The sequence below is a fragment of the Erythranthe guttata genome, chromosome 7 (genome assembly GCF_056151865.1).
Source record: "Erythranthe guttata isolate IM_541 chromosome 7, IM_541, whole genome shotgun sequence".
Lineage (NCBI taxonomy): Eukaryota > Viridiplantae > Streptophyta > Magnoliopsida > Lamiales > Phrymaceae > Erythranthe > Erythranthe guttata.
The window spans coordinates 5,541,916-5,556,168 of NC_142539.1; the positions used below are offsets into that span (position 1 = coordinate 5,541,916).

Here is a 14,253-nt window from a genome sequence, read left to right on the forward strand (position 1 = left end):
AACATACTTAAGACCCATGAGGTCTAACAAGGAGCACGACCCCCATAAAAAAAAATCTTGAGAGTCTGATCCCCTCCTCAAGTACATCACGCACAAGGCTATATGTAAACACATATAAGCAACACGTCAAAACATTGACAATGTCGAAAAATAACAACTCCCACGAGGAGAATACTAGCTCCGTGCTACTACATTATCGTGAGAAAACTTCCACGAGGACGTAACTCGATCAACTCGATTACCCCAGAGACAACTCCCACGAGGACATTACTTGATCCGTGCTACTACATTATCGCGAGACAACTCCCACAAGGAGATAACTCGATCAACACTATTACCCCGCGACAAGACAACTCCCACGAGGAGATAATTCACTACTACATCGTCGCGGGACAAAACCGACGACTCAATTAACTTACATCGCGACAACCTTGTCGCGCTATGCGCCAACGCGCATTCACGCCCCTCCGACACACGCTCCAACGCGTTTTCGCATACCATTAGGCCATACGCCAACGATCGACTTCTACAATTTTTACTCTCGACACGATCTGAGACCCATCACAACATGGCCCCCACATCGACTCGAGAGTGGGGGGCTTAATGATATGCCTAATTGAGCCAACCCAATGGGCCTACAATTTCTTTACCTACTAGGCTACGAGCCCAATATCGAAGACTAATATCACCGAGGCCCAAACACCTTCAAGTAAGGCTTGGGCCCAACAAAACAAACCCAACCCAATAAACGACATATAAATAGAGGTTTTACTCATTTTATTAGCCTACGTCCTATTAACTGAGCAATACTACAATACGTATTCTCTGGACTATTTCTATGATCAGCACGTCTGACTTGAGCGTCGTAGGGGTTTCCGCCGGATCAACCCCCGGCTTAGTTCATGTGTTCTATGATCGCAGGTACCTCAGGATCATCAAGTTGTCAAGCTACTGATCCGCTTTGCTCTCCCAGTTTGTTTTCTACACTACCCCAGATGATCTACATTTTAGCATCATCAGTTACAAACAAGATTTTCTATCCCTTGTGACCAGGAGTTTACAGCGGTACTGCGATCAAAGGGTGTGCGTAGATGAGTTTCACCTTCGTCTGACGTTGGTCGATTACTTGGATCACGAATCATTTGTTTCGCTTCTCGAAAATTGGATCCCATTACTCACAAATATGGGTCTTAAGAAGTTTTGTCTTTCCCTTCATTCGGAACTTTATTCGACGCGTCTTAGACTGCCCTCCGTAGTCTTCGGAGCCGAATCGCTCCAAGATTTGCATTTGGAAAATTTCGTGTTGGACCAAAAGACTATTGAAAAGATAGTACTTCTCAAGAATCTACGATCACTTCGTCTCAGACAAGATTGGATCGAGGACGAGATTTTTCAGAAGATAATCGGTAGCTGCCCTCTGATAGAAACTTTGGATATCGAAAGATGTGCTAGGTTAAGAACAATAACGGTGAGTGATCTTCACCATCTCAAGTATTTTTCTTCTTCGGAGATGTATGATTCCATCGGTGAACTTTGCCCAATCGAAATCCATCCCCCATCTCTTGAAACTATCAGAATTCGTTTCGGCAATCTTAGGCTCCACGAAGGAGCGGATTTTCGGAATCTAAATGAATTATATTTGCTCGGCGCGAAACTGTCGTGGGTCCACATGTCTTCATGTAAATTCCCAAGTCTCAAACGCTTGCGCATAGACACCTGTGATGAACTCAAAGAAACCGAGCTATTTATCGACGCACCAAACATACTCGATTTCGAATACGAAGGAAACTTTGTACCATCCATCACTTTCGCGACCACGTTGAATAAGTGGAGTTCAGATATAAACGTAACATACCTGCATCCGAACGGTGCTCCCTCTTTGTGGTTCCTCAAGCTAAACGAACAGCTCACGTCGTTAATCCAATCTGAAATTTCTCTGACTATCGATCTGATTCACATGAACGATATCGAGGAAGTTATTCGAGAAAACATTAATCTGGTACGATACATTAGTGGTGGCGGTGGTGGTAATAAACACGCCGCTGTCGCGGTGGAGACACTGAGTTTGCATTGCGATAGCTTGATGAACTTGTCGATTCGTCATTTATCTCATATGTCATCTATTTTAAGCAGTGTGTTTTCTGTCTGTCGTCCGAGAAACATCAATGTCGATTTTTGCATCGGCAGAAAAGAGGACAGGGAACGGATCGAGTGTATGTGGAAGTTTCTAACGGAGAGAGAAAGTGGCCGAGACGAAGATGATCGATTCAGACAGTTGTGGTCGCAAGATTTGGAGGAAGTGAGCTATGAAATTAAGAGGTGGTATCCAGTAGAAGAATGGCGTCTAATACCTCTGTCGGATTTCTCAAACTATCGAGGAAAGGGATACGATCGTATTCGCTTTGCATTAAAATGGAGAGGATTACCGTAAGTGATCGAGAGATCCTTCGAAGAATTATAGATATATATCGCTTTTTACGGGATTTTTCTTTTTTTCTTTTTTTCTTTTTGTACTTCAACCCAGAAGTTTGTAGTCCAATATATACATAGTTCATGGATTGATGACAATAGATCAAGAAACATTCATTTTTCAATTCTTTTTTTTTTTTTTGAATAAATAATCAATAAAAGAAACAGTTATCGTATATTCACAAGGTAATGTCTAATGCCTTTGGTTACATGCTGGTTTCGAACAAGGTAAGCTAACCAGTGGCGAGTCCTGGAAAAAAACTGGCATGCGTACATTTTTTTTTTTTTTGTCTTTGTTCTTTTTATTCTATTCAAAGGCAATTGAAACATTTTATGGTTCAGAATAGATGTAATTCCGATAACAAGAAGGGTTGTTTCGTAATTTCACCTTACCTTATGGTTATGTTCGTAATTTAATAAGAAAATCTAGCATTCCCATTTTAACGGGGAGTGGCGGTGACTATGAAGCTCGACAAATGCTTTCTTGAAGAACATGGAGCTCTGTTTTCGAAATCTGAAGCCGAAGAACACGAAACATTTTATTATGATGTCGTATTTTGCATTTGCCCAATTCGCGGTGATGGATGTAGTTACCGAAGTAGTGGGGGAAATAGAAAGCAAGAAAGAAAAAAATGAAAGAAATTATTTAGAAGTTTTGGTTGGAAGATATATAGTTTTACCTGTGGTGGTGATGATCAGTCCGTAGAGTTTATTAGTTTATGTTGCTGATGAAGTTCAGTACTAGATATGTAATTTTTGCTTACATTTGTATTTGTTAAATGATGAGATACAATTGTGCTTAAGCACTTGGCTAAATTAAATGGATTCATTAATCCTATTTAACAAATTACACATGCACTAGTGAGTGGCGAGTCCATAAATTTGTTACATCGGGGGCTTAACTTTATGAAGGTTGAAGGGCAGTGTTCCAAGGGAAAAAAGAAATAGTGAAGAATCGAAATGTATTACACTGTGAACTTAATTTTTTGGGGTTGAAGCAGTGCCGAGAAAAAAAAAATTAGGACTTCTTTTTGTATATGATAAAAGCAGAAAATACGTAAAGAAAAAAAATCGAATTTTTTTTGTATTCATTTGATTTTTAGTAGGCTAATTAATAAAAATAAGGTGGGTTAAATACAATTATAAATATAATTTAATGAAATCTTGTATATAAAAGTAATTAAGCGTTAGGTCAATTTAAAAAACCTTATGGCATATTCATAATTATTTAAATTTTTTTTTATCTCATATGTCTCTTCTTCAAAATCAGATTTGCAAGTTCCCAAGCGAAATCCTAATCCACTTCGATATTTTTGTTATCTCTATTTTTTAAGCGGTTTTTATGTATAAGATTGTTTATACTTTAGACTATACTACACATGATGAAATATATCTGGTAAATCTTTATCATTCATAAGTATACAAATAAACACATATCCATACTGTTGGTATAAATATAACAATCTGCGTAAATAGTTGAATAAGAATTACACTTACTTGAAAGTAGAAATTAACCGGAAATATGAAGAATGAAAAATCGACTGAGGCTTGCAAAAGCAATGTCCTTAAGACAATATTTTCGGGTTGTCTACGGTGCAACAGTTACTCCCGGTAGTCTCCCAAGATACAACAGTCGGATATTTCGATATTTGCACAAATTCGAAGCCCACGACGAACTAGAAACGTAGGAATGAAATTTTGACAGAAGAGTTTTAGGAAGATATTCACAAACGTCCTATTATCTCTTATGCAAAACTGATCAGGTTTTGTCTTATTTATAGAAATTTAAGAGTCCTTTTGTGAATGGATATGTTGTTTTGAAAAGAGTTATTTCATAAATAGATGTGTTGTTTGGAAAGAAACCCATTCATTCCAAACATGCACCTATTTGAAATACCCTAATTATTTTATTCAATTAAAAATTCCAACACATACTGGTGTGTGTAGATCAATGATAAAAATTCACCGGGTGTAACCTTCAATGTGCGTAGCATCGAATAACTGCATAGGTCTTTGACCAACCATCTTTACTATTCCAGATTTAGGGGTTATATATCTTTCGTCAATAAGCACATTTCTTTAATATGAATTATAAATAAATGCAAAATTAAAGCATGTGACAAAATTACCTCAAACTCTTTAAACTCAATTCCTAATTGTAATCCCAATCTAACTTCATATTCATCAATTTTGACCACAAAAATCCAATTTTTATTTTTCATTTTTTTTTTAAAAAAAATTGCCACCAGTTTCCAGCTTTGATTTTTTTTTTTCCTTTTTTTTTTTATGTCAGCCTTTTCCGCCGTCGATCTCCAGCATTGAATTTTGTTTTCCCTAAAATTTGTATTCCTTTTCTTTTTACGCCTGCCGCTGAACATTGGCCGTAATTGTACTGTCATTGACAATAATTGTACTGTCGCTAACAATACAATTACTGTAAACACAATAATATTACTGTAACCACATTTATTTTGTTTGATTTGATAACCGGTCAACGTAATAATATTACTATCGTTGACGGTAAAATTACTATAAACACAATAATATTACTATCAACCACATCAATATTTATTTTTTCGACCTTTTTATTTTGTTTGATTTGTTGACCGATTAACATAATAATATTATTTTAAACATAATAATATTAATGTGGTTGACAGTAATATTATTGCCGTTACAAGAATGTTATTGTGGTTGACAGTAATATTACGGTCAACCACATCAATATTAATTCTTTTGGATTTTTTTTTTATGTTTGCCTTTGTTGAATGGTGAAAATATTAATATTACTCTAATACAAAAAAAATATATAGTGATTTTTGTTGTGTTAATATTACTGTGCTAAACGGGCCAAAAAATATGATTGTCAACCACAAGAATATTACTGTTTAAACGGGCCAAAAAATGTTCAAGGAAAAAAAAAAGTCAACGTCGCGGAAGACCGGGGTTAACCGCCGGTCAACGACGACAGAAAAAAAGGAAAAAATGAAAAAAGAAAAAAAATAACAAAGTCAACGCCAGAGACCGGTGGCAAAAAAAAAAAGGAAAAAAAACATAAAAATCAACAGCGTCGACGGGCGAAATTGTAGTCAAAATTGAATAATTGGTGCAATTTGATGTCAAATTGAGGTTAAATTGAATTAAATGATGAAATTGGAACATATTAAAATGTAAAGAAGTATTTTAGTCTTTTACACATCTGTCGACATTATTTTGATTTTTTTTATAAAAGAGTTTTTTGTTGGAAACCCTTTATGAATAAGTAGCACATGATGGGCTTATTTGGAATAGACCATTATTTTTAATAATATATTTCTTATTGCAATTAATCATATTATCATGTATTTAAATAATTCCTTTTTTATATTTTGAAATGTTATTCCGTCCATCGCACAGAGGCAAATACTATCAAATTTTAGGGTAGAAATTACGGCCACCCCCTGATATATGGTCAAATTACAAAAAAGTCCATCTAGTTTAGGCAATTATAATCACTCCTTAACTATAAATCTTCTAACACGTTCACTCTTATTGTATCAAATTGAACATAATCTTCTACATTACGTGGAATGTTCTCTAGTTTGTTCTCGTTTTGTGTAAAAAATCAGTTTATGATGCACTACAATCTGATATGTACAAGCCAAGAGACATGTCTTATGATCATCTTATTTCAATTTGTGGAGCTCGAATAGGGTAAAACGGATAAAAAATTGAGAATATTCTACATAATCTAGAAGTGGAAATTCAAATGAAGTCAATGCTAGAACAAATGCAAATGAAATCCGAAAAAGTGAATCGATTGGAAAAGCAATTGCAGGAAACCCGAGAAACAATACAAGAACAAATGCAGATTAAAGACGAAAAAGTGTATCAATTGCAAGAGCAATTATAGGAAACCCGAGATATTGTGAACACCTTGCTCGAGCAATTGAGACAACAACAATTACAATCCTCAACGTCGACACGTCCTAATGATAGTGGAGTATAAAAAACGGATGAAGTTAGTGTGCCTTTTGAACTAAAGTTTGTGACAACATACTACATTTATGCTTTCAAGTTTTTATTTACTTTTGGAATTGATGCTTGTGTGCTACCTTGATATTTCATCCGTAATCGTGGTTTTAATATTTCTGATTTAATATTGTTTCGATTTTTTTTAATTGAAAATAATTAAACAAATAAAAGTAATATTGAAAAACAATTGCGACTAATGAAAAATCGTCGCAAAGTAAATATAAAACTAAAACATTTGCGACGAATCATATCTGAGAAATCGTCGCCAAAATGATTCTCGCCATGCAACGAAAATACTATTCAGTCGCCAAAATATTCAGAGAACATGCGACGGAAAAGTTTCAAACGTCGCTAAGTTTGGCGATGAAATATATTTTCGTAGCGATTGTTTACGAATTTATTTATATTCGTCGCATACAGCGTGCAACAGAATAGTTGCATCCGCCGCGACTAATAAAAAAACATTTTTTTTCTTCAGAAAATATGGAATTGGCGACGATCTATGTGATTTGTCGCCAAATTTGGCATCGCATGTTTTTTCGTTGTTGGGTTTGTGACGGGGCATTTGGCGACGATTTTAGCTTAATTTTCGACGAAAATTACGAGTCGCAAGACGTACAAAAGTGCCGCGAGAAGACAGTTTTCGTCGCCAGTCTTGCGTTTTGGCCTAGTGATCCCACTAAATTTGACACCGCGAGGGTGGACGTGGGGAGAATTACACTTTTGGTCCCTCATGTTTGGCCCGATTCAACTTTTGATCCCCATTGTTCCAAACTGAACAAAGTTTACCTCCAAGGTTCAATTTTAAACACTTTTGGTCATCGCCGTTACATGTCCGTTTACAAGTAACGGAAAACACTATTTTCGGGCCAAAATTGAAATTTTAAAAATTTTTGGGCTGGAAAATAGTTTGATATTTGAAATATTTATAATTATTCTTTTAATAATATTAAGTATTAATGAAATTTGTTTAGTTAATTTCTTTGTTTATTATTAAAATTTTAATTATAAGTAGTATAATTAAAAATAATATTAAGCATAATTAAAAATAACTTGTTTAGTAGATTTCTTTTTTATTATTAAAATTTAATTATAAGTAGTATAATTATAATAAATTAAGTATAATGAAAAATAATTTGTTTAGTTAATTTCTTTGTTTATTATTAAAAAATTAGTTATAAGTAGTATAATTAAAAATAATTACTTTCATTAAACTTTTTTTATTATTAAAATTTTAATTATAAGTAGTATAATTATAATAATATTAAGTATACTAAAATAAATTAGTTAATTTCTTTTTTATTATTATTAAATATTTAATTATAAGTAGTATATTTTATATATCTAATTATTTTTCAGCCCCAAAAAATTTAAAATTTCAATTTTGGCCCCAAAGTAGTGTTTTCCATTACTTGCTAACGAGCATGTATCGGCGGGGACCAAACGTGTTTAAAATTGAACTTTGAAGGTGAACTTTGTAATTACCCAAACATAAAAAGTTTTTTTGCAATTTGACATTACCTCAGGGGTTGGCCATAATTCCCTCTAAATTTTAATTGAGGTAAATTTTAATTGAGTTGGGCCATCCTAGTCATATCCTAGCATGCCACCGGCAATAGTAGATGGGGGAGTTAGATGATACACCTAATTATTTAGATTTGAACTATAAATTTAATTAAACAATTACTCATTAACAAACATGATATATAGATGTGTATGTGATTATGTTTAAATATACCGTTCAAATCCACCAAATATAAATAATCAGGTGTAGCATCTAATTTCTCCAACTAGGTGTAGGTGTAGAGTCTACAAGAATGCATTAAGAAATATATAGAAGTATAGAACATGATAGCACTAAAATTATTATCTGATAACAAGATGAGCTATGGTATTTTGTATATATATATATATATATATATATATATATATATATATATATATATATATATATATATATATATATATATATATATATATTTTGAATGAAAAATAAAATTAAGAAGGATTGAGTAGTAGGAATAAAGATAAACAAAACAAAAAAAAAGGGAATAAAACTATTGGAGTATATCTCTAATCAATAAATAATAAGAATCTTAAAACAAGGAAATTTAGGGTGCCAAAATAAAAAAATATAAAAAAAAGCGCTTAGGGTTTCTTCGAGCTTAAATTTTTCTAACCAAAAAAAAAAAAACAAAAAAAAAGGGCTTAGGGTTTCTTCGAGCTTATTTTGTTCTCAACAGTTTCTGCTATGGGTAACGCAGAAAGTAGAGACGATTCAAACTCCATGGACAGGATATCCGAATTGCCTAAAGACATATTGCACATAATACTTTATTTCCTGTCCCAGAAAGATGCTGTCCGAACATCTGTATTGTCGAATTCATGGCGTAATATTTGGTGCACTCGTCCCAATCTTGATTTTTCAGACGCCGCATTCAAAGGTAACAAACAAGATTTTCTATCCCTTGTGACCAGGAATTTACAGCGGTATCGCGATCAAAGGATGTGCGTAGAGGAATTTCACCTTCGTATATCGTTACGCGATCATTTGGATCACGAATCATCGGTTATGCTTCTCGAAAGATGGATCCCGTTACTCAAAAATATGGGTCTCAAGAAGTTTTGTCTTTCCCTTCATTCGAAACTTTATTCGACTCGTCTTAGACTGCCCTCCGTAGTCTTTGTAGCCGAATCGCTCCAAGATTTGCGTTTGGAAAATTTCGTGTTGGACCGAAACACTATTGAAAGGATAGTACTTCTCAACAATCTACGATCACTTTGTCTCAGAGAAGATTGGATCGAGGACGAAATTTTTCAGAAGATAATTGATAGCTGCCCTTTGATCGAAACTTTGGATGTCGAAGGATGTTTGAGGTTAAGAACAATTACGTTGAATAATCTTCACCATCTCAAGTATATTTCCTTTTCAGAGATGTATGATTTCACCGGGGAACTTTGCCGAAACGAAATCCATCCCCCATCTCTTGAAACCATCAAAATTAGTTCCGGCAATCTTATGTTCCACAAAGGAGCGGATTTTCGTAATCTAAATGAATTATATATTTTCGATGCGAAACTTTCATGGGACCACTTGTCTTCGTGTAAATTCCCATGTCTCAAACACTTGTGCATCGACAGCTGTGATGGACTCAAAGAAACCCAACTATTTATCGACGCACCAAACATACTCGATTTCAAATACGAAGGAGACTTTGTACCATCCATCTCTTTCGCAACCACATTGAATAAGTGGGATTCAGAAATAAACCTAACACATCTGCATCCGAACGATGCTCCCTCTCCGTGGTTCCTCAAGCTAAATGAACTGCTCAAGTCGTTAATCCAATCTGAAATTGCTCTTTCTATCAACCGGTTTCACATGAATGATATTCACGAAGTAATTCGAGAAAATATTAGTAGTGGTGATAATAAACCTGAGGTAGAGACACTGAGCTTGCGTTGTGATAGCTTGATGAAATCGTCGCCTTGTCATTTATCTCATATGCCATCTCTTTTAAACAATGTGTTTTCTATTTGTCGTCCAAGAAACATCAATGACTATTTTCGGATTAGCGACAACGAGGGCATGGAAAGGATCGAGTGTCTGTGGAAGATTCTAGTGGAGGGAGAAAGTGGCCGAGACGAAGATGATCAATTCAGACAGTTGTGGTTCCAAGATTTGGAGGAAGTGAGCTTTGAAATTAAGGAGTGGTATCTCAAAGAAGAATGGCGTCCAATAACTCTGTCGGATTTGTCGAACTATCAAGAAAAGGAATACGGTCGTGTTCGCTTTGCATTAAAATGGAGAGGATTACAGTAAGTGAGAGATCCTTCGAAGAAACCTCGATTTAGAATTATACATAAATCGCTTTTACATTGCATAGTCTTTTTCTTTCCTTTTTCATCTTTAGCACAGTGCCCTTCTCTCTTTTTCTTTTTGTTGGTTACACAAATTTATGGAGGAAACAAATTATCTATTTTATTTAGAAATAATATAGGTGTAACACAAATATTTTAATATTAAGATATTTTCTTCATTTTAAAACTTTCAAGCATAACTTGGATTTCTTCAAAATAAATTGAATACCAAGTTTGAGTTTTGGCATACCTTAGGGGTTATTTGTAGTTTGAATTTTCTATTTCTGTTGCCTTTGTTCTTTTTAGTCAAGGGCATTTCAGTGGTTCAGGATTGATGTAATTCCGATAACAAGAGGGGTTGTTTCGTAATTTCACCTCACCTCATGGGTATGTTCGTAATTTAATGAGAAAAACGATAACCGTGTCGAAAACTAGAAAAACCATTAACACAGAACAATAGAATCACTTTTGTATATCGAAAAAAAAGATATTTCGCTGCAAACTTCCGTCGACAGCTACAACTTCCAACAAAAACATAACCGAAACCCCCACAAAATCGGTAGAAAACCGAAGCAGTGGGAGAAGAAATAGAAAGCAAGAAAGAAAAAAATGAAAGAAATTATTCTTCCGCTTAATACAAATTGGACAAATTCAAACGCGAAAAATTTAACGATAAAATCAAGAACATTGATTGGGCAAGCCTAATAATAATAAGAAAATGCGGAGGGGGTGGAATTTATTGGTACTTCATCTCGGACATTTTGAAGCCAGGCATGTCAAAGGAGGACGAAAACTTTTCGACGTCAGCCTTAAGCTCTTCAATGTCTTTGTTGTTGACAAGTCCTTTGTTGAAGTCCTTTAGTAGTTTACCGTGCTCTTTCTGAATCTTTAGGGTTACGCTCACTGCCCTGTGTAGGAACTCGGCTATCTGCTCAAAGTCTTTCTCGACTAATCCTCGAGATGTCATGGCGGGCGCACCTGCGAATTCCACAACATTTTGTTTTTTTTTTATCATAAATTACAGACGAGCGACACTCGAAAAATCATATAAATTTCGACTTTTATGTCTAGTAATGCAAATAAAGTTACAGGTAATTGCATCGGGATTCTTACCAATGCGAACACCTCCAGGGGCCAATGCACTGCTGTCACCAAACACAGCATTCTTGTTAACAGTAATGTTGCACAGGTCACATAGTTTCTCAACCTTGTTTCCTGAATTTTTTTTTTTTTTAAAACAACCCATATCAGATAAATATATTAATTGAAGTTACAAGTCAGTAAAAAACTTTTTCTCAAGAACAGAATAAAATTACTAGCTTTTAATTACCAGTCAAGCCGAGAGGGCGAAGATCCCACAGAACCAAATGGTTCTCAGTTCCACCAGTGACAAGCTTGTAATCTTTGCTCATCAGATAATTTCCGAGGGCAACGGCATTGGCCCTGACTTGCTTAGCGTAGGCCTTGAATCCAGGTGTCATCGCCTGCTTCAACGCAACAGCAAGAGCACCGATTTGGTGATTGTGTGGGCCCCCCTGAAGAGAAGGGAACACAGCAAAGTTGATCTTGTCCTCAAAGTCGTAAACGGCATCTTGTGGCTGCCCCTTCTTAGCTGGCTTAGGACCCTTCCTGTAGAAGATCATGCCGGCTCTAGGACCCCTCAGACTCTTGTGAGTTGTGGTTGTGACTATGTCACAGTACTCAAACGGATCTGCCGCTTCCTAAAATCATTTAACAATGCCGTGGTTTTTCAGATTGGAGCATCAAGCAATTTAATTTTCACATAATCACAAAATACGGAATTATTTTAGATTACAGGACTCAATACATAAAGCAAGATTCAAAAACTCCCTTGCTTGATTCGCAGGGCACATGCGTAAAGTGGTTTAATTTGACACGAAATCATATCAATGTCAAGATGTAGGCTGCATAAATGGAATCATCACGCGTGCTTCATATTGATAAAACCGATAGGAAATAAATGAACCATTCAAAATAACAGATTTAGAAAGTCGAGCTTTTGGCCAAAGGCCAGGCTAATCCCAATGTAGACTTATCACGCGATTCGTGTACAATTAGGCCATGTGAGTATGAAATTAATTTGGATCTAGACAAATCAGGATCGGCAAGAACTTTCTGAAATACGGGAATCTTCACTAGACTAAAGCACCATTTACGAATCTTGGATCCGATACAATTACGGTTTCAGAGAGTCGAAACACAAACACAAATGCATACTCAAAAGCCCAGACAGAGAATTAATACAACCGGATTCGATGTCCCAAATGAATCCGACATGCAACAAATCGGAATCAAGAAAATCAATAACAATAAACAGATCTAACAATAAGGCATCATGCAAATAAATCAAGCAAACAAATCAAATAATAATCAATATAGCATAAGAAAAAGGAATAATCTTTTTTACCTGAGCAGCAACAAGGCCACTAATATGAGCCATATCACAAAGCAAGAGGGCGCCACACTTATCAGCAACCTCCCTAAACCTCTTGTAATCCCAATCCCTAGGGTAAGCACTTCCTCCGCAAATAATCAATTTGGGCCTGAAATCCAACGCCTTCTCCTCCAACTTATCGTAATCGATGTAACCAGTGGTCGAATCAACCTTGTAGGGCAAACTCTCGAAGTAAATCGAGGTGGCGCTGATCTTCTTCCCGTTGGATGTGTAGTACCCGTGGGTGAGATGGCCGCCGGACGGCAGATCGAGGCCCATGATGCGGTCGTGCGGGTTGAGCACCGCCGTGTAGGCGGCGAAATTGGCGGGGGAGCCGCTGTAGGGCTGGACATTGACGCCCCACTTGGTAGGGTCGCATCGGTAGGCCTGGAGGGCGCGTGAGCGCGTGAGGTTCTCGATCTCGTCGATGAACTCGTTTCCTCCGTAGTAGCGGGCGCCCGGCATGCCCTCGGAGTACTTGTTGGTGAGTGCGCTGCCGAGGGCCTCGATCACGGCGAAGGAGGTGAAGTTCTCGGAGGCGATGAGCTCGATCCCGCGGCATTGGCGGCGCTTCTCCTTCTCGATCAGGTCGTGGATGTCTGGGTCGACGACGGAGAGAGGGGTGTTGCCCCAATCGTTAACTGGATCCATTTCTCCGGTGGAGAGTGTGTGTGTGTGTGAATGTGTGAGAGAGAAAGGAGTGACTGTGTGTGTAGAGAGAGAAAGAAGGAGCTGAGAGGACGAAGTGAAAGTGGGAGGTTGGGGTTTCATTTAAGGAGGATATTTGGTGGGGCTGAATGACCATTTTACCCTTGAGGTTGTTGGGATAATTTCTCTCTCTTAATTTTTTTTTTATTAGAACATCATGTTTCACTTTTGTTAATTCTGAGATTTATTTTGGCCAAATCCTATTAGTGGTCCCTTATCTTCACATTTAGTCTCACTTTAGTCCCTCGTGTCTTAATTATCTCATTTTCATCCCTCATTTCTATAATCCATCTCATTTATCATCTCTTTGTGTATATACATGTTATATAATTTAAAAATAATTTTTGCAACTAATAAAAATATAACTTATAAATATATAACTTAAAAAACTACTATTTTTGTGAATATATGACTTGTATTTAGAGATATATTTAAATAATTATAATATGCCATCTACATATATTCTCTAAAATATTATTTATATTTTTTTTGATCTTATGTTAATATTTAAAGAACTAATTAAATTATATATTTTTATTCTAGTATTTATTAATTTATTTATATTTTATTACAAATAATTATAAGAATAGAATATTTCATTCAGTAAATAAAAAATTTCGTTAAAGTTAACTACATTATACACGAAGGACTATATTGAGATAGATTATAAAGTTGGGGATAATAATGAGACAATTGAGACATGAGGAACTAAAATGAGACTAAACACTAAGATGAGGGACTATTAG

General features: G+C 35.8%; 2 protein-coding genes across 2 annotated transcripts; one reads left to right on the plus strand and one right to left on the minus strand.

Moving 5' to 3' along the window:
- The first annotated feature begins 8,734 nt into the window (after positions 1–8,734).
- On the plus strand, positions 8,735–10,306 carry LOC148769059 (putative F-box/LRR-repeat protein At4g15060). Its single transcript, XM_088820205.1, has one exon. The coding sequence runs from the start codon at positions 8,735–8,737 to the stop codon at positions 10,304–10,306; it is 1,572 nt and encodes a 523-aa protein (XP_088676331.1).
- A 481-nt stretch (positions 10,307–10,787) lies between these two features.
- LOC105964521 (serine hydroxymethyltransferase 4) lies at positions 10,788–13,554 on the minus strand. The gene is made up of 4 exons (XM_012989027.2): positions 12,773–13,554; positions 11,675–12,065; positions 11,458–11,559; positions 10,788–11,322 (listed from the first exon to the last, which is right to left on the minus strand). The coding sequence occupies exons 1-4, from the start codon at positions 13,448–13,450 to the stop codon at positions 11,081–11,083; spliced, it is 1,413 nt and encodes a 470-aa protein (XP_012844481.1). The 5' UTR covers positions 13,451–13,554; the 3' UTR covers positions 10,788–11,080.
- Between the last annotated feature and the right edge of the window lie 699 nt (positions 13,555–14,253).